Source organism: Sciurus carolinensis, chromosome 11, assembly GCF_902686445.1.
Source record: "Sciurus carolinensis chromosome 11, mSciCar1.2, whole genome shotgun sequence".
In the NCBI taxonomy this organism is placed as follows: domain Eukaryota; kingdom Metazoa; phylum Chordata; class Mammalia; order Rodentia; family Sciuridae; genus Sciurus; species Sciurus carolinensis.
In genome coordinates this window covers 6,571,433-6,591,695 of record NC_062223.1, presented here as the reverse complement: position 1 = coordinate 6,591,695, position 20,263 = coordinate 6,571,433, and the positions used below count along the sequence as shown (strand labels likewise).

The window sequence follows — 20,263 nt, the reverse complement described above, 5'->3', positions numbered from 1 at the left end:
CCCGTGTCACAGGCTTTTCCGGTCACCAGGGCCTTCTCTCCTGGAGGACCCCAGACCACCCCACGGATGCTTCCGGCAGCACGCCTGACCTCAGACCACGCTGCCTGGCGGCCGCGGTCACACTACCACGGAGATAAATTTTCTTGGTTAAAAATGCCCAGGGGCCTTATAACTTTGATTTCCCGTTCGATGGGAATTAAAATCCATAACAGCAGCGCTGGGGCAAATGTCCAGGACGGAGACAGTTCCTAGGGAGTAAGCGTCAGGTGAGTGACAGAGGCCACTTAGCGGCACCCGGGCGAGACGGCCCACGTGGTCCCATAGGAACACTGGGCAAACCACACGGTAGTTCTGCCGGCTTACAGGTCGCGCTGAACTGTCTGCTGGGTTTGGCCGAGGCCACTTCCTGTGTCCACGTGGCCACCATCGCCTCCTGCCCCGCATCTCCCAGTCGCTCTGGGGATAGCAAGTGACACAAGCAGGCCACAGTTTCCTGGAGATTTATCTCTGGTCTGGGAGTCGCAGCTGCCAGGGATAGAGAACAATGGAGGCCGTCCCTGCGACCAGGGTGCTCCCTGGGGTTGGGAGCCGAGAGGTTGGTGGACAAGGAACACTAGCTGAAAAAAGGACCAAGCCACTTTACGAAGGAGCGGAGCCCCCTTGGACCTGTCCCTTGCTCTCCTCCTCCAAGGTCACCTGTCATGACGCTGGACTGGAGCTCTCCAGAGCCCTTGCGCAGCTTAGCGCTCACGTTCCCTGGGAGCGGAGAGTGGACACTGCGTACGGATCTGTGCGTGCCTGGATGGACCACAAGCATGGCCTCAGCAGAGCGGCTGCTCCGGGCCTGCGCCCTCCCTCGGTCACGCCGGGTGGCCTGAGGTCTCAGGGATTCACCGACCTCCTCACTAACATCTGCCTGGCTCTCACTCTTGAGCAGGACTTGCGGAGCCTGGGAGTGCCGGGTGGTCCTGAGCAGACCAGCAGGACAGACCGTCTCAGCTCTGAGCTCACAGACCCACAGGGAGTGGGAGATGGCCAAGAGGAAACGCCAGTGGCAGCCGCGACGTGGGGGCCATGAACAGAGAGCAGGCTGCGCGGGGCCCAGGTGCTGCTGACACAGGCGGGCCCTGGAGGGGAGGGGACACTGGCTATTGCAGAACCCCACACACAGTGGGCCTTGACCCGGGTCCGACAGTGAAGTCCTAGTGTTTGAAAAGTTAAAACAAATGCCTCTGCTTTCCTTTTCGATTAAATTCATTATTTTACTCTATGCTTTGAGACAGCCTCATCTCTTTCCCAGCCTCTACGTCAACCCCGGGGTCCTGTGATCCTCCTGCCCCAGCCTTCTGAGCGGCAGGGGCCACGGTGCACACCACTCGCCCTAACTTCAAACAAAAAAATTCCCTTTTAATTATTTTTCCTTTCTGGTGCCGGGGTTGACCCAGGGCTTCACACACGCGAGGCAAGGGCTCTGACCTGAGCCACATCCCAGCCCCCAGCTTAAAATTTTTTTTAAAGATTGTGATACACATAAGATTCCCCATGGGGAGCACGTTCAGCGCCCAGCTCAGGGAGCCGAGCACGCCCACCCCACTTCTAGGGCTCCTCCCACCCGGCCTGGAACCCACCAATCCCGAGCCCCGCCCCGCCCCGGCCGGCTCCCTCCCGCCTCCCGCCTGGGTGGTCCCACGGCCTGAGGGCCTCCCGGAAGGGCAGCACACAACCTTCTCACCCTTTGCTCTCGCCCTTCGAACCCGCTGGACGACTCCTGGTACCCATCCTTTCTGACACTTCCCAGCCTTGTCACCTCGCGGGTCAGAGACAGGAACAGAGACGGACCATCCCAGGGCAGGGCCACCAGCCCCTCCTGGCAGCAAGGAGTCAGTGCCCCCTGCTGCAGATGGACAGGAAGGTGACTCTGAAGGACACACCTGGCTAGAGGGGGTCCCAGAAGCAGTGCCAGCCCAGGCCGAGCTGGGGACAGCATGGAAACCGCCCCCAGCTGCCTGGCAAGCCTCCCCCATCGCCGGGCCCTAGTCTGCGGGCTCCTGATTCTCTGTGCCTGTCCTGCACCGCGAGGAGGGGGCGTGTGAGCAGACCCCTGCCTGTAGGGCCGACGAGCAAGTTCACGTTAATCAGAGGTCTCGCTGACGGCACCGGGAAGGGTTAGGCTACGTCCTGCTCGAGGCCGGAACTCTCCGGGGCCATGCAGAGGGGACGGGCTGGCCTCGGGCACAGGGCCTATTCCATAGGAAAAGACCCAACTGAAGAGCAGTTCAGGCCGTGCTGGCCAGAAGGCTCATCAGAGACACAGGAATACTAACTGACTGCTGACCTGTCACCACTGAAGCTTCCTGGAGCAGATGAGACCAGGCAAACCCGGGAATCAAACCCTCGCCAGTGACCCACCCGGGTACTGGGGTCTGCGCTGCTGGTCTACAGAGGTAGTGGTCCACCCGGGTGCTGGTCTGTGGAGGTAGAGGCCCACCCGGGTGCTGGTCTAAGGAGGTAGTGGTCCACGCACCGCGACTCAGGGCAGTGCTACCTGCCACCAGGCCTGTGGGCCGAGCCACCGTGAGCTGGTGGCCAGCACTTCTCAGTCTTGTCTTTCCCCAGAAAGAGGCTGGGGGCTGGAGCCGGGGGACTGGTGGGGCTGGGGCTGCCCAGGATCGGGAGCTGGACGTGGGCTTGGTCCTGCTCCACCTCTCCTGACTCACTCCATGACTTCTGACCTCCACAGCCAGCAGCCCTCCCCTGCCTCGGTGTCCAGGGGCACTGGGCCACCTCCCTAGCAGGGCTGGGAGGCTGGAAGAAGGTCCTGGACGTTGCTCAGTAACCGACAGAGGCAGCGGCTCCAGTGGTCCTTGCTAGCATTCCCAGCACGGAGTGGACCCGGGACCTCGTCAGTGGGTGGCCAGTTGCAGAGCTGAGTGGTCTGGTCCCTGGTGCTGCTGAGCCTCCCTGACCTCGGCCCTCAGTGCCTGAGAGTCTTGGGCTGGAAGAGACAAGTCCACCGGGCTGGGTCTGACCCACCAGGCCTTGCATAGCCGGCCAAAGGCGCTGGGGGACCGTTTCCCAAGCGTGTCCCACCCAGGCTCCATCTGCAAGATCCAAAGTGCCTGAGCCACAGCTCCTCTCTGCCTGGTCCCTTCCACTCCCCGGCTCGCACGTCCACCTCCTGCTGCTCTCTGGAAAGGAGCGGACACTGTTCCTGTGCTGTGAGCGCTGGGCAGAGGTGGACGGGCGCTGGCCTGGGCTCCTGGTCCTGTTGTACCAGCCCCAGCTCAAGGCCTGGCCCCACAGAGGCGGCTCCGGAGAAGCCTGAAGAGTTGTGACCACTCCCGTGTCATCACGCCACTGGTCCAGCCCTGCCCAGGAGGACTCCAGGGCCACAGTCCAGATCCCAGTGGAGAGCAACTGGGACGTCCAGCTTTAACGGTGCTGCTGCCCAGCACGGATCCCAACACCACCTTTCGGTGGCTTCCGCGCAGGCGAGCTGGGTCTGCCCGTGTGCCTTGCTCATGTCCAGCTTCGTTCTGTCCCCTCCTCTGGTGCCTGTATCACCGAGTGCCCAGTTTGGCAGGTAGAATTGGAGCAGGAGGTGGGGAAGCTGGGAGCTGCCTGGCCACCCCACTGACCAGACGAGTGAATGGACGGAAGGATGCTGGGCGGCTCGTGCCCTCCTCCACATCGGTGCCAGGTACGTCTGTCCACACTGCGGACAACGGCTGTGTGGAAGTCTGCGGCCGCTCTGGGATGCCTGACCACTTGGCCCTCTTACTGGGAAGGCAGAGACAGAAGTTCGTGGGGTCTGGGCCGTGGTTGGGGCCCAGGACTTGTGCTGGGGGACTTGTGCCCACTCCTGGAAGGACGCCGTCCAAGGCTCTGGGGCCTGGAACAGGACGTGCCCAGCACACCTGCAGTGGCAGCACGGAGAGGGCCCCTGGATGTCCTAGGCAGGCCGATGGCCACGGCCCAGACCTGGAGACCCGCAGAGTCAACTCGGGCCTGCGTCCCGAGGCCTGGGAGAACGGGGACCTCCGCACTCTCAGAGAGCCCAGAGGCCCCTGTGGCGGTCAGGGCTCCAGGGCACACAGGGAACACCCTCTGGGCCAGTGAAGCTGAAGTGGTCACGGGCCGCTCTTCCAGGTGGGGAAGAGGGCCGCCTGCTGAACAGCCCACCCAGCGACTGGTCTTCCTGCTCCATACCTGAGCCCACCCACCCTGGGGGGACACCCTCACCCACTCTCAGTCCTGAGGTCTAGGGGCTGCCCAACCTGGCCCCTTGGGGGAAGGGCATGTGGACCCGGCCTGGCCAGTCTGTCTCCTTGGTGGGGAGACTCCACCAGAGAACGAGACCAGGCGCAGAGGAAGCCAGGACTGTTTGAGCGAGTGGGATTCTGGGGAAATTGCTGAGCACCTGGATCCAGCTGGGCCTGAGTCAGTCATCTCTGGGATTTTCAGATATTCAATCAACATTACAAGGCATTTGAATGGAGTACTGTTAATTGTACAGAAAGTTCTAGAATAACACAGTTGGGGGACCATCGAGGAGATGGGTACCTTTGCTTGGCTTCCCCCACAACCAACTCTCTGGATGTTGGAAGACCCCATTCCCCTCTCCTCCTCCAGGAAGCCTCCCAGGATGCTCCCATCGGTGCTGACCTTTGCTTTTGGGGGATGCTCAATCTGCTGAGCCAGCACCCACCCCTACCCCAGGCCTGAACTATCTCACCAGCTCCAGTCTCAGCGGAGAAGCTCTGAGGCAGCCCCCTGCCTGGGATACAGCCTCAATCTTGCTGTGCATCTACAGACAAGGGAGTCCCCCTCTCTGTGCCTCAGCCTCCTCATGTAGAAAAAGGAGCTGACAGAAATATCTGAACTAAACTGAGCACAACATGAGTTCTTGCACACGACATTCCAAAAGGCTGCTGGCACAGCCCGGGCTCCAGACACGCAGGGAGCTGCCCCCTGGCATCACGGCCTCAGTGTTATCTGTAGCTGGTGTCGTGCTGCCGGCGGTGAAGCCTTCCCTGGTTTGAACTCTGCCTCCTCAGCGGGGCTGGGCTCCTCTCCTCTGCAACCCTGCTGCTTCCACAGTGGTCATTGCCTGATTGAGCAGAGGACATCTGCCCATCCATCCAGGGCAGCAGCCTGGGTGCACACAGAATGACCAGGTGGCCAGCAGCTCCGCTCCTGGGTATACACCCAAAGGGCTGCAGTGCTCAAACACTGGAACGCAGCTGCTCTGAGCAGCTGCCTCAGTCTGTCTACTGTTACTGTAACACAACGCCTGACACCAGGTAATTTGTAAAGAGGTTTATTTGCTTCAGATCCGGAGGCTGGACATTCAAGGCTGCGGAGCTGGCACCTGCTGGGCATCTGTGGAGGGCCTTGTGCTGCGTCACCACGCCAGGAGCATCACGTGGGTGGCACAGAGTGGGCGAGCCAGCCGGTGTCTCCTCTTCTGGTTCAGCCACTCATGCTTCGTGGCCCCAGTATAACCCTGGCCAACTCCCAAAGGCCCAACTCCAAATGCCACAGATGAATGAACCTGGGGACTAAGTTCCCAGCAGATGAATTCCGGGGAACCTGCTCAAACCTGGGTGGCACAGGGCGGAACGAGCTACGACTTTGGGACACACAGGTGGTGGACGCCATGCCAGGGCGACTCACCCACAAGGGGACGAGGCCCTGAGAGGCCACAGCAGGGACAAACCCGAGAACCTCATGTTCCCTGCATGGCGGCCACGGATAGCCGTGGATCCAGGGTTTCTCCAGGCTGAGGCTGGAGGGTTGCAAGTTCAGGGACAGCAGGGCCACTCAGTGGGACCCGTCTCAAAACGAGGAGTAGGAAGGGCCGGGTGTGGCTCGGAGGCAGAGAGCCCTGGGTTCACGCACGGTGCCCAAAGGAGAGGGTGTGGGCAGGCGGACAAGGCCCGGAGCCAGACACAAGTGAGAGGAACCGTCCAGAGCGCGTGGTGCCCAGAAGCCAAGAGCAGAGCTGAGGAGTCCAGGCGGGAGCTGTGGGCGGCCTCCCCGGACACGGGTTTCCTCCAGGGGTGAGAACGTTCCGGAACCACAGTGATGGCACCAATTGTGACCTCAGAAGGGGAACAGGGTCGCTTTTATGGCAGGTGTCTGGCCACAATAGAAAAGGCAGGCCTGTGGACCAAGCTTGCCCTCCAGGAGACGCGTCCCCACCAGACCCGGCCGCTCCTCGCGCCCACCCGGCAGCCTCCTTGGGCTTCTCCGCACCCTGACTAGCTGTGCAGACGCGGTTCACACCAGCAGGAGGAAATAGCAGTAGCACACGGGGACAGAGTCCACTCTGCCTTCCTGGGAGTCCCTGGAGGTCCCCAGCCCGCGACCTCCCCAGAGGTGGGGACAGTGGGCAGGGCCTGGACTATAAGGAGGGCCAGCCCACTGGCTCCCTCAGGCAGGCGAGAGTCGGCCTTTCGGCCCTGGGGGCTCCTGGCCCTGGAGGAGGGGAGGGGCCTGCGGGAATCCCCCCAACTCTCCAAAGTCCCAGTGCCCCAGGGCCTCTTGCTGCCCTGACGGTGGCAGCTGGCTCCATCTACGCCAATGACAAACAGCCAGTGCTGAGCCACACTGACAGCTGGGGCTGAAGTGACCCAGGGCAGGGAGGGCCTGGTCGCCTGGTCACGGGTTCTGGCCAGAGGCCCTGACCAACAAGCCCACCAGTTCAATAAACTCAACTAGCGGCAGTGCACTGACCAGAACTGTCCCCTAGCAGACACACGTGGCAGGAGGCCTGTGCTGCTTAGGAAGGTGGCCAGCACAGGCTTCGGCAGGGTGACGGGGACAGGGAGCCATGGTGAGCCCGGGGAGGAAGTGTGGGCTCCGGCAGGCAGAGGCGGAAATCAAGCCGACCTGGGAGGGGCAGCACAGGCCGTGACCAGCAGAGGCCGGGCCGGGGCGCCTGCAGCAGCAGGACCAGTCCCACACAGACAAAGCCCCCTGAGGCAGGAACACAGCCCCACGGGTGCGGGGAGGGACAGTCGAGGGACAAGGGAAGAGTGACCGACAGGACTGACCACCCAGCTGCCACACCATGAGGGCCGAGCCGGAGGCACAGAGCAGGGGCCAGAGGGGACCCAGTGGCCATCCCTGGACCCCTCATGAGGCCAGCTCCTCCTCCCCCCACCTTGCAAGAACAGCGGCCTCCAACCCTGCCTCTGCCTCCTCCGTCCTCTTCAGCAGAAGCCTGGACACCAGTAGGTCATACATGTCCCTGCTGAAATGCCCAGAACAGCAGAATGAGTTCCGACTTGCCGGGCCCAAGCCCCTCCTGACCAGGTGACCCGTCATCCCTCCTGTCTCCTGCCCTTTCCCGGGCGTCTCCACAGCTCCCTCCTCTGGCCTCTACCCGCTGTGGCCTCCCCTGTGATTCCTTCCTTCCAGGGACCATACTGAGTGTGGGGCTCTGGGTGGTGCTGTACCTCCCAAAGGCATCTCAGGACAGGTAGTGACTGTGACAGGTGCTGGAAGTGACACTGGGGAACTGTCAGGGCAGAGAAGGAGCAGCAGGCGTGACCTGGGCAGGGGAGACGGAGAGGCGAGTGAGCGCCTGGGGCAGGACGGGGCACCTTCCGGGGACCAGGGAGGGGGGCCAGGTCCAGGTGCGGCGCCTGGATCTGCTGGCCAGGCAGGTGTGCGTGTCTATCACTCGTGTGATGTCCTGCTCTCGCTGCTGCGGGTCAGCCCTGGGCGTCCGGCCTTGCCTTGCCCTGAGGGCAGGGATGGCCCCAGTCAGCCCCATGACCCCGGGGTGCCACCCCAGGGGCTGCACAGAGAGGTGTGCAGAGGAGCTTGTTGGACGGCCCTGAAGGTCCAGCGAGTGGCTGGCCTGTGGCTCAGGCAGTGAGTAGCTTCTGGAGGCCCCTGGCCCCTGCATCCACCTCCGTGACTGGCAGTGCCCACCCTAGCTCCAGAGCTAGCAAACTCCATACATTAAAGCCCCCACAGGACACTCGGCAAAGGGTCTTCCGCAGGGCACTTGCCCACCTACCTGCCCATATCATGAGAGCCCCAACTAAAGGGCACCAGACGGAAGCAAATCCATGGGAAGACGTCCTGCCCAGTGCTCCGGGAGATGGGCACTGGTGGGAGGGAGGCAGGGGGACAGGACCCCTCTCAGGGGAGCCAACGATGCCCCGGAGGACCCTGTGCCAGAAACTGCCAGCTGGCGCTGCCAGCCTCACTGCCCCCGGCAGCCCTCCCTGGCAGCCTGGGGCGTGCGCGGCCGCAACCGTGGGTGGAGATAGATGTCTACAAGGTACGACCCAATGGCCCACCCAGGGCACTGGCCAGGCAGACCCGTGAGTCCAGCTTTGGAGTCAGCCTAGACTCGGGCGTCCCTGTGGGGCCCTGGGCAGGCCACCTAACTCCTGCCAGGCTCCTTCGTTCCCTGCAAGATGGCGAGCGCTGCCTCTGGGGGAATGGCCACTGCACACGTCTGTGCCTCTGCCATGTGTGAGGTCTTGCGCTGGGGACGGTTCTGGCCCATGGTGATGGACATTGCATGAGGGAGACAGAGGGCGAGTCCACTGCTCAACCCAGGAGACGATTCTGATGGGGACAGGGCACCTGGCTGCGGGAGTCAGGGCCACCGAGGGGCTGGCAAGAGCACCCCGAGAGGGGAGCACGTGAGTGGGGCCCAGTGACGAGGGGAAGGTGGACACGGAGCACGGGGCCCTGCAGTGCAGCCCCGTTGGTACCTCTGCACCAAAGACTCCTCCACCGCGGGCGCTGCTGCTCAGCGACGGCCTCCATGCTCAGAAGGCTATGGGGACAGGGAGGACAGTGCAGGAGGGAGGCTGGAGACCGCTGAGGGAGGTTCTGCCTCCCAGAGCTCTGGCTCAGCACCCGGGACAGGGCCGGCGCCCTGGGGATTTCAGGACGCTGGACAGAGCCAGGATCTGAGAGAGGCTCAGCACCCGGGACAGAGCCAGCTGCCCGAGTCCTCCTGTCACTTCCTCTGTCCCTCGCAGGCACAGAGCAGCCGCACCTCTGGACCTACTTAAGCCGGTGGTCGGTCCCTCCCTGGGCCAGGCCTGGCCACTCCCCACATGGGCCCTCTGCAGGCTGCCCAGGGCCCTCTGCCCACCGCAGGCTGCTGGCTACTTGGCTCTGGCGAAGCCCCTCTCCGACTCCCCTTGGGCTTCGCCCCTCTCTGCCGCTTGCCCCTTCCGGCACCTCCTGGGAGCTGTCGGTCTGTGCTCTCCCCTAGCCTGGCTCCTGGTGGGCACCCAATTCTGCTGCAGAAATGAACGCATGAAGTTCCAGAAAAGACTCTAAATTGTCAGACGTGCCGAGACGCGTGACGGCCGGGCCTGTGTGCTCCACACACACGGCCACTCTCAGGTAGAACACGGGCCGCGCGGGGCCACGTGCGCTCGCGTGGCAGGAGGAGGCAGAGCCCACACACCCGTCTGTGCCCTTGACCGGCTCCTCCCCGCCCCTCTCCAGCCGGTGTGGTGCCATCTGCCAGTCCCACGGAGCCTGAGCAGCAGCCATGGCCCCTGAAGTGATTCTGAGTCTTTTTTTAGCCTGAAATTGAAATCACTGATGCTTCTAATTAGAACCCAGGATGAACGAGCCACGACTTCAGACCTACCACAGCTAAGTGTCCCGCGTCCACCTTCTCAGCAGGACACGGGTGGCCCCTCGGTCTGAACCACCTGTTTCCAGCCAAGATGGAAAATAAAGGGAAGGGTCCCTTGGTCTGGGAGGACCGTGTGCAGAAAAGGCGTCCAGCCTCCCGGGCATGCAGGGGCTCCTCCTGACCCTGGAGGGCACAGACCCCAGGGTCAGGGGTCCAGGCCTCTGACCCCCAAGGCCCCACGCCTCAGAGAGCAGACCCCAGAGGCATGGATCGAAGCCACGGAACTAGAAGGAAAAGGTGCCACACCCAGAGGGGCCCCGGCAGGCGCAGCTTGTCTCTGACACGAAACCAGCAAGAGGCTGGCCCTTGGAAGCCAAGCGTCACCACGAGCCCAGCTCAGGAGCTTGGCCGCCGCCCGGGCTTCCTGCTATGTCAGCTGGTGCTTGGTTGGTGACTTAGTGTTTTGGTCAGCATTTTCACTGCTGTGACCAAAAGACCTGACGAGAAAAATTAGAGGAGGAAAAGTTGACTTTGGGGCTTGTGGTTTCGGAGGTCTCAGTTCCCAGATGGCCAGCTTTGGTCCTCAGGAGCTGCGGTGAGGCAGGACAGCATGGCAGAAGGGGGTGGTGGGGGAAAGCAGCTCAGGACACGGCGCCAGGAAGCAGAGAGAGGGACGCCTCTCACCGGATACAAAATACAAACCCCAAAGACGCCCCAACGCCCAGCTCCTCAGCCATGCCCTGCCCGCCTGCGGTTACTGCCCGGCTAACCCCTGCCAGGGGGCCAAGTCACTTTTGGGTGAGGCCCTCAGGACCGTCATTTCACCTGTAAACCTACTCACGCCGTCTTACGCAGGAGCTCTTGGGGACACGTGGCGGCTCACCCAGAACACTTAGTTATTGAATACTCACTCGAAGCCCTTTGAATCAGATACAGGGCTTCTGGAGGATTCGGGGGATGGATCGTGTTCCTCTACTGGCCACTGGGGTCCCTAGCAGGACACGTGACGGTCTCTCACGGTAACCCCAAAGGTAGAGGAATGTGAGCCGAGAGGCGTGGCTGGCAGCTAGACGGAGACACTGGCAGCAGGAGACCAAGGAGAGCTCTGGCCTGGGCCCTGGGGTTTGTCACCAGAGGGTAAAGTGGACACCAAGAACGGGAATCCCAAGATTATCTGAAAGCCAGCCCTGTGCCAAAACAGAATCATGCAAGGTGGCGAGCGCCCCAGGAGCAGAGGCTCCGTCCAAATCAGGAGGCGTGCCTGCCAGGGCGGCAGGGCCAGCGGAGGGCAGCAGGTGCCCGCAGAGGCACAGGAGCCACGGCCAGCATGACCTCAGCAGCCAGGGCCTGGCCGTATGAGGTGGCACGGGGCGGGCGCGCTCTGTGATTGCTACGTGTTCGGAGCAGCAGCAGGAACAGTCACCCGTCATTACTGAGACTTGCTGTTATGTGTTCGGCTAATGCTGGTCGGCTTCTCCTCTGAGTCAGACATCACCGACAGAACACGCTGATCAACACAAACACGATCGAAGGCCAGCCCGGCGGCACCGCGACCGCAGTCTCCGTGCGGAGGGGCCGCACGTGGCTCAGGACCGCCCATTTCACCAACAGGGAAACCATGCTGCTTAGGATGCGCATGAAGGCCAATTGAGGGAGCTGGTCGTTCTTCCTTCCCTCCGGCAACACCGCCCTGTTGGAGAGGCTCTGACTGCCCATCACGGGGGCAATGGTTTGGGTGAACACGCGCGGGAGCCCAGCTCATGCTTCCCGAGTCCTTTCCCAAGCTCCAGCCTAGGAAACACGGCCCCCTTCGTGGCCTCCGAGGAGCGCCATGGCCTCCCTCTCGGCCTCCTCGTTCCAACACAGCCATCAGAAAGCCGTTCCAGACCGTCCACCTCCAGCGTGAGTGTTTAATACGAGGAAAAAAGTAATTAGCAACCCAAAGCGTGGCTTTCCAAGGATGAAGGATATTGCTGCCTGCTTTAATTGCAAGGGAAAACCTATTTAGGGAAATTAACACACAAAAAACGAGATCGGCCACTTCAGCGCTAAGAAAACAATCACAAAACCACAGGGGTCTTCGCAGCCCTGCCCCAGGTTGGCAGGGAGGCCCAGGACAAGAATCAACAGCAGAAAGCTGCTCCTCCCAAACCATCCAACGCCCCTCCCCAGTGTGGACAGCCCCCCAGGAAAGATCTCTCCATTGGAGAAGTGAACACTGGAACGTGGGAGGTCTAAGACCCAGAGAGTCTGAGTCTGAAGACAGACAAGGGCACAGCCTCCCAGGGCGGCCTGACCTTCCCTCCCTGTACCCGTGGGGGAGTGGTGCTCTTGGGGTCACGCTTCTGACAATGTTGATTCTGCCGCTCTAAATACAACCTGACCGCGTCCCATTGGTATTAAGACCTCCTCTTAGGAATAATTTCTACTGTTTTCTTGCAAACCGCAGCAGGTGTTTGCTGGCCCCTTGACCATTCCCACGCTCCCCCAAGCCCCTCACTGTTCGCGACGCTGTGAGGACAGCCTGGCTTTCCAACGCCTCTCTGAGGATGGATCCCAGATGGAAGAGCCTCAGCTCAGCCGATGGTTCCCATTACAAACTGCCACGTTTGTAACTCTCCATAGAGTGCATGGCACTTTGTTCCTTTGCCTGGCAACCCGAGCGTGTTGTCACCGGCAACGGCTACCGTAATAAAAGGTGCTGGCTAATTAGAGAGTACACATGGGCACGCACCCCTGGTGTCTCCTCTTTCCTTTGCCCATTTACACATTCAGTGCATCAGAGGCTCAGGGGCCTGTGAGCTGACCCTGAAGCCACTGCATCCGCCAGCCTGGGTTGGGATCCCTGCCTGTCCTGCTAACAGCTGCCCACGACCCTGGGCAGGATATTTGGCCGCCATGTGCTTCGGTCCCCTCATCTGTAAGATGGACCCACAATGGATGCTGTCTGATAGGATTGCTGTGGACAGAGGGGACAGTGCAGGGCCACCACAAAGGACTTGGCCTCCTCTGATACTTGTTGCAGGTGCTGTCTGCCCTTTGGACACTGACCACAGAATTGCCTGTGGAATTCTTGAGACACAGGGTGTCATAGTTATGGAAGTGACTCGAGAAAAGGCGTCGGTTTCCCAGTGGGGAGTCCGTGCAAGGACAGTGGTACTGACCCCAGCTCCTGCCGTTTCTGGATCTGTGTGGGACCCAGAGACTGTGGACAGAGGCCAGCCTGCCAGCTTCAAAGTGCCACCTCACACAGGCCCGCAGCTGCCACCGGCTTCCCTCCGAGACCCGAGCAACACTCCAGGGTACTGAGGTCTGGAAGCCTGAGTCAGTAGGTTGCTGGGGTCCAGGTGATCCCCATGCCCACCTGGGAGTGGCAGGATGAGCTGACAGCCCTGCGGGGTGGGGACGGCGCTCTCCATTCACACTGCTATCCACAAGCCTTCCGCACCCTCCTTAAGACTCCGGTAAACTTGGAGGTGACTTTTGACCTCTCCCGCCCCATTCCATGGGAGCAAGGTGACCTACCCATGACAACTTCCAAGAGGGGGCAGCAAACTGTCCCAAAGCCAGTGCCTCCTGGAAGCTCTGCTCTCGGTTCCCTGCTGTCCCCAGAGGGCCACGGCCTTGGCGTCCCTGCCGTACACCTGACCTGCAGGGACAGAACCTGCCCTGCTCCCTCCTGCAGCCTCCCAAAGGTCTCCGGCCCTTCTCCCTGGGCTGGCTGCCACTTCACCACCACGAGGAAAGCCCAGGGGCACCACCCTCCAGGGGCTTCCAGCCTGAGGCAGCCTCCCCTCAGTGTCCGCTGGCCTGTCCCCACCCATCCTGCCAAAGAGCACAGACAACCTCTGAACCCCCGTGCTTGTACTAAGCATGCACTGGGTTTTTCTTGTCATTATTCCCCAAACGATATCATTTGACAACCGCCAAGCAAGTGTTCACGCTGCATTAGGTGTTACGAGCAACCTGGGGACTCGGAAGAGCAGGGAGGAGGGGCCTCCGCCGCAGGCAGACGCGGTGCCACTCGCGTGTGAACGCACCCAGCTGCCCCACACACGGCCTGGGGTCCACCTGAGGACACATGGGCTGCAGGGCCACTCTGATGAAAACGTCCTCACCCACACGCACGTGCACCCTCCGTGCCCACTGCTGAGAGGGCGTCTCCGCAGAGCGCACACTGACACCGTCTGTCCCTTCCTAACCCCCAACTTGGAGATGGCCAGTTAGCGGGAATTCACTCAAAGCTTTGATTTTGGTGGGGGTGGGGGTGGTAAAAAAAAAAAAAAAAAAAAAAAAAAAAACCAAAATAACAAAAGAACAAATTTCCCGAGACCTCGGCAGGAGAGAAGGCAAATACCCAGACAATCAGGCGCGACAGGAAGCCCTGCATTACCGGGTCCAGAGCCCAGCGTGAGGACGGTGTCAGGGTATCCTGACAAAGTTAGAGGACGGAAAATGAAGTTCTGTGGCGCTGAGGACTTCAAAAGCCAGAGCTCCCTTCAGAAGCGGCCCTGGCGCAGAGGCTGGAACCCCAGCATGCATTCGTAGAGAGAAAACAAAAAGCCTGACATACTTTTGAGGCTCTTTCCAGCAACAGAGGGAAGAGAAGGTCTGCCAAGGGACGTGGGGGACAGGGACCTCCTGCCTCATCAAGAGCTCAGAAATGCCACCAACTCAGGGGTGGCCTCACGCCAACAGGAAAATTCACCAGGGACACGTAAGGCTGTTTAAAACCACCCCTCCGAGGTGGACGCTTCTCCTCGCCCATGCAGAGGACTGTCCACTGGAGGAAGCGCACCTCTGGAGTCTCCACCTCCCCGTGGCGAAGCAGGGATCCTCAGCCTTACACCTCAGCACCCGCGGGGCTGCGGAGCCCCCGGCAGGCCGCCTGGGAAGTGGACCCAGAGGAGCCCGTTCCTCTCGGGGTCCAGCACCCACACCCTGCGCGCCTGCAGTCAGCAGGTGAGGGCCCATGGCTAAGGAGGACCGGGTCTGCCTTAGGTCACGTGTGACACCGTGACTCTGACACGACCCTGATGCATCTCAGCTGTTCCTGGAATGCTGGATCCAGAGGTTACCCAGAACCAAAGACCTGCTCTGCAACAGCAAGCGTGTTTCATAACCCGCTTAAAAGCAGCACCAAGGGGTGCTTTGAGAACAAGCCCAGAAACGCCTGATCTTCCGCCGGCAGCTTGGCCCCTCTGTGGCTTCGCTGGGCTGGCCTCCCGCTCGGCAGACCAGGGCTGCTTATTAAGGAGAGAGCCCAAGGAGCCGAGCGGCAGGGCTGCGGCTGCCTATCCAGCTTCCGTCTATTACTGAAAACCAAGAGGCAGCACAACCTCGGAACCCGGGAGCCCCCTCCCTTACGCACAGGGCGCGCACCATTCACAGACCCCAGCCCCGCCTCACGCCCAAGGCCACGCCTCCCTCACAGGAAGGGGATTTACATCACAACTACATCCTACAGAAGATGGTTCAACCCAGTCTCTGCATCTTCATGAGGGTCACAAACCCAGTGAACCCAGGAGCCAGCGGGGCCCTGCCGCGCAGGGGGCTCCAGGCTGTGCCACGCTGGACGTGCCTCCAACAGTCCCAGCTCACAGGGACCAAAACTAGCTCACTCCCTACGACAGCCAGGCCCTGGTGGTCAAGGAGGATTCGCATGCACCTTTCAGCACGAGACTCTGAGGCCCAGCAGGCACCCTCTGCACCTGGCCTGGCTCTCGTGCTCCAGTGGCTCCTGCCCTCTGGACTTCCACCACCCACTAATGGACTTGGGGAAGCTGCAGAGACCCGAGCAGAGTCACAGCTGGAACAGCAGAGCTGGGTGCTCAGGCAGCACAGAGGGAGAGGGCTTCAGGGGCCCCGGCACCAGGGCAGACCTGTTGCTGACCTGTAGCAGGCCACCTTGGGGCTGGCAGACCTGCCTACCCACCTCTCCCACCCACAGTGGATTTCTGACCCAGGTGAGCTGGGCTCAGGTTCAACACCAGGGGGGTTCCCACCGGACATCCTCCAGGCAGATTGGAAGCAACACCTCAGCCACCCAGGGCGAGGCGCTCAGACCAGGGACTCCTACACCTCACACGGCCTGGAACACGGGCAGGGTCGCGGGTTGCGGGGCGCCCACCCGTGGCACTCCGCAAACAGGCGGCTCCTCCTTTCAGAGAAGCCAGTGTCCAAACAACGGGGTAGCACGGGCTCCTCTCTGTGCCGTTGACCCCAGCCCCTCTCGCCCATGCTCCTGAGTCTTTCAGATCAACGTCCATCCAACAGCAGTAAATCAACCACCTCTTCAGCCACAGACTGGCCAGCCTGCCCCAAGACACGCTCCTCTGGGTGAGGACCTGGAGCGTCCAACCACCACCATGGACCCGCCGCACACCCCTCCTTCTAGCTTCTATTCCAAGTCCAATGGCCACGCTCTACATTCACTTCCTCCTTCCAAAGAGTCAGAGCCAGAGCCTCAAAGGCAGCTGGAACACCAGGGCCACCAGAACAGCACCCCCAACGGGCAGAGGTGGCCCAGCACCAGGGCGGCTGCAGGGCCTCCATCACAGCCCTTTCCGGAAGGAGAGTCGGCGCTCTCCCGAGTCCGCTGGCGGATGGCGCACACACCCGAGTTCCTACCTCAATCAAGAAGTCCCCGGTCCTCAGTCCGGCTTGCCAGGCCACCCCGCCTTCGTCCACGGACTCCAGGTACTGCAGGGCTGGGAACGCCGGCGTGGGCGTGAATTCTTCAATGGGGGTATCGGCTGGAAAAGTAAGAGGCACCTGGTCACAAGTGATCGCCACATCCCGGCCCCACCTCCCCACGGGACCCTGGGCGGAGGAGGGTCCCTGCATCTCCTGCTGCCAGGGGTGGTCCCGGCCCACTGTCTTGGAGGGGCTGGAGGCTCAGGTCCTTGGCCAGTGCCGGCCCAGGCCGAGGTGCCAGCTCGAGGGCGCCTCCACCACGCTCCTGGGCCTCTCCGCCAGAGCCACAGGATAACGTGCTCTGCGGTACATGTCTACACGCCTGTCATTTTCTTTAAAGCGCCAGTGACTAAACATTTTCAGTTCTAAAAATGGAAAAGTTCCTCCCATACCACACGGCGCTGGAGAAACACCACTCAGAACCACTTGCCAATTTCACATCTACGTAGACTCGCGGACAAGCGGGTTCGACCCGGAACGCCGGCGGCTGCCACAGGAGGCTGACCCACGGGTGCTGCAGATTTGGAATCTGCTTGTGAGCCCTCTCTGGGGGAGCCTGGCTCTTGGTGACCACCCTGTAACCAGTGGCACAGGAGGGCCGGACCCCCACCTTCAGCAGAGCGAGGCTTGGTTTCTGGGGCCTACACAGCTGCCCAGTGTAACTCGAGGGCAGGAGAAGGACTTTCCTGGTAGTCAAGAGAGGTGAGGGTGGGCAGAGGCCAAGGAAGATGCCCTCGCGGGGGGAGGGGAGACACCCCACAGACAGCGAGGACATGCACACGGGGACGAGTCAGCTTCTCCCTCTATCTGGACAGACCACAGTGGGCCGCCTGAGCCCACAGCAGGTGGGCAGGCCAGCAGGGAAGGGAGCCTCCCTCAGCACGGGTGCAGGACCCCAGCTGCACCAGCTCAGGATGAAACTTCACACGGACGAGCCACACACACGGTGGGCAGATGTTCCTCTCAGGAGGGTGCCATTTTGTCTTAGTTTGGAAGGAAAGCCCCCACTCCCGAGGGCAGGTGGTGGCTGCACTTCCAGGCTGCATCCTGGGGCCTCCCACCACAGGCCACGGGATGTGTGCGCTGCCAGCTCGGTCCACGGCAGAGGGGACCATCTTGCCACTTTTCCTTGGCAAAGTCACCTTAGAGGCAAGCACACAGATGCCTGCTGCCCTTGGGGCTGAAGCCCACTTCCAGAACGGGCAGCGTCCGGGTGTCGGAAGCTCAGGGCTGGGTGATTCCACGTATGGAGATGAGGGGCATGCAGCCACAGCGTGGCCCAACTGAGCACAAGACACCGATTACCCCCATGGCTGAAAAGGAAGAGGTGGGGGAGGGAGGGAGAAGGAGCCCGTTCGGAACGATATCGTGTATAGAAAATTCAAAATGTGCCTAAAGGAAGCCCAATGTTTTCTGAGGCAGGCAGCATGCTGAGGAGCACTGTTGTCTAGCAACTGAGTGCCCCAGGAAAATGCTTATTTCATGCTGTCTCCAAGCCGGAACGTTCTTCATGCAGGCGCGCACACACACACACACACACACACACACACACACCACACACGCGCACGAGGGACCCGGCGCTCTCACCTTTCGCCCCTCGGAGCACAAATCCGAAGCCCTCATTGTCCTTCTTCTGCAGGACCACCGTCTTGTCCTCGATGATGCAGTCACTGTAGAGAGAATTCCGGGGATAGCGACCATTATTGTAACCCGTCATCATCACGGCCGCTGCTCCTCCGCCGGGGACGCTCATCATCATAGCCAATTAATCACCCAGCGCGCCGGATCCAGGCAGCATGGAGGAGGCTGGGTGGCAGCAAGGTGCAGGAGGAGCTGGGGGGCTGCCGGGAGAGGCGAGCGGGGCACAGTGGGATGTGGAGGGGGGCGGGCGGCGCAGGAGCCGGGGGGAGGACGCGTGCATGCTGGAGCCGCTGCCGGCCGCAGAGCTGGCTCAGGGCGCCCGGGGGCTGGCCAGGACGCCGCCCAGCGCAAAGAAAGTAAGTGGCCCGGGGGGTGGCGGCGGCGGGGGCAGCCGCGGGGAGCTCCCCCGGCCCGCCTCGGCCGGACGCATCTTCCAGGGGCGCCGCTGAGAGGAGCCAGAGCCCCGGCGGCGCGGTCCCGTTCCGCCGCTCGCTCGCTTGCTCGCTGCTCCAAGGGCTTAAAGGCAGAGCCGGCTCCGGCTGGCGCTGGGCGGCAGGCTCCAGACGCAGGACCTGTGCGTTCCTGCGGCCCCGCCCTCCGTCCTCGGGAATGCGGTGTGTGGCAGGAGCCCCCACAGTCATCTGACGAGCCCACTGTGCGGCCGCGGCCGCCTGGGCGTCATCCCGCGCAGGGAAGCCGCCGCTGGGCGGGCGGCGGGCGGGAGGGCCAGCCGTGCCTCCCGAGGCCAGCCAGGGACTTCCGAGGCCGGCGGGGAGGGGCTCCCAGGAGAGGAGCGGGCCACCTGGGTCACAGCGACGCCTCTGCCACCAGGGGCTCCTCTGGAGGAGGATGGGTGGCCGGGGACGGGAGGACCGGAATCCACGCTGTCCCCCGCGGGCACAGCATCTCTCCTCAAAGAAGCGGAAGAGCCCAACTTTGCGTTACCTGCCAAAGCCTCCTCTCACTCGGGCGCTCGGCCGCACGCGTCCACCCCCGGGCACACGCGGGCGTAGGACAGAGTGGGCTGCCCTCCCCGCCTCCTGGTGGCCTGCTGAGGGGGCGTGAGAGAGGTGCCCACGTCCCACGGGGACTCAGCCGAGGCAGGAAGTAAGTCAGGAGCCAGGAAGCACTGCAGAGGGGAGGGAGGAGGGGGGGAGGCCATCCAGGGCCAGGGGTGTGCGTGGCCACGGCGCCAGGGCACCAGGGACCAGGGCACCATGGCCACAGGCCCAGGCCCTGCACTCAGGTCCCCCTGGGGAGGCGCTGGCGGACGGTGAGAGGCTCCGGGTCTCCTGCGAGTCGGGGGCAGCTGGGCCCGGCCCTAGGCTGGTGCCTAGAGAGCGCGCGCCCCAGCGTCCAGCACAGCCCCGGACAGGGTGGCCCTGGAGGAGGAGGGGCAGGCACACATCTGGACGGCAGCAGGCAGCAGCCCCAGGTCCCATTTAACAGGTGGGGCCAGCGAGGTTCCGAGCGGCTGGGGACACAGCCCGAGGACCCCTGCACCAGCGGAATCAGAGCACCAGCCAGGACTGCGCCAGGAGGGCCCGTCCTCCCAGAAAGGGCCAGCAGGGCCTGACGACGGCGGACGGTGGGCACAGCAACCAGGGTGCTGGTGTGGGGTCTGGGGATTGGCCGCAGGTCCAGGCCCCAGCTTTTGCTCTCTGCTCAGCCAGGGCCAAGCCAGGGAGCCGGGCTCAGGAGCTCGGCCGTGAGCCTGAGTCCCTCCCGCTCAGCCCCAAGGCCCCTGGCTGGCTCAGGGCCACCAGACGGGGTCTGGGGCAGGCTCGAGGGTCAGGCCTTGGGTGCCCACAGGTGGGCCTGCAGCTGCTCTGTCCCTGAGGAAGCGATGGCTCTGGGCCTCGGTGTCCCACCATCCCAGGCGCCAGCTGGGGACACAGGCCCCTTGGTGTCCCAGGCTGGACACCATGCCCAGCAAGGTGTGCTCCACCGGGAGGGCCCAGGGCCCTTCCCACCCGTACCTGGAGCCAGGCTGCAGCAAGCAGAGGAGCAGCAGGTGGGGCGCAGGCTCTGCTGCCTGGACTCGGTCCCTGGCAGCCCCCGGGCAGACCCTCTACCAGAAGCCTCCGCCTCAGTCTCCACGGCGACAGGAACAGGCTCTGCTCCACTCGGGGCCACCTCTGCCACAGCCCGCCCTCCAGCGTCTCTCTGAGGAGTTGGCCGCCCTGGCCACCTGGCTGCCCCGCAGCCACCTGCGCCTGTCCCCATGGCTGGTTCTCTAGAGACCCGGCCACCGCAGCCCAGGTGTCCTGCTCAGGGTGCCGTCCTCTCTGTGCGTCA

General features: G+C 62.5%; 1 protein-coding gene across 1 annotated transcript in view; it reads right to left on the bottom strand.

Annotated features, from left to right (window-relative positions):
* Shank2 (SH3 and multiple ankyrin repeat domains 2) overlaps positions 1-20,263 on the bottom strand; it is a 422,358-nt gene that overhangs the window by 98,166 nt on the left and 303,929 nt on the right. Inside the window, 2 exon segments of the mRNA XM_047516941.1 lie at positions 16,259-16,383; positions 17,912-17,994. Of these exon segments, the coding sequence (XP_047372897.1) occupies positions 16,259-16,383; positions 17,912-17,994 (208 nt within the window).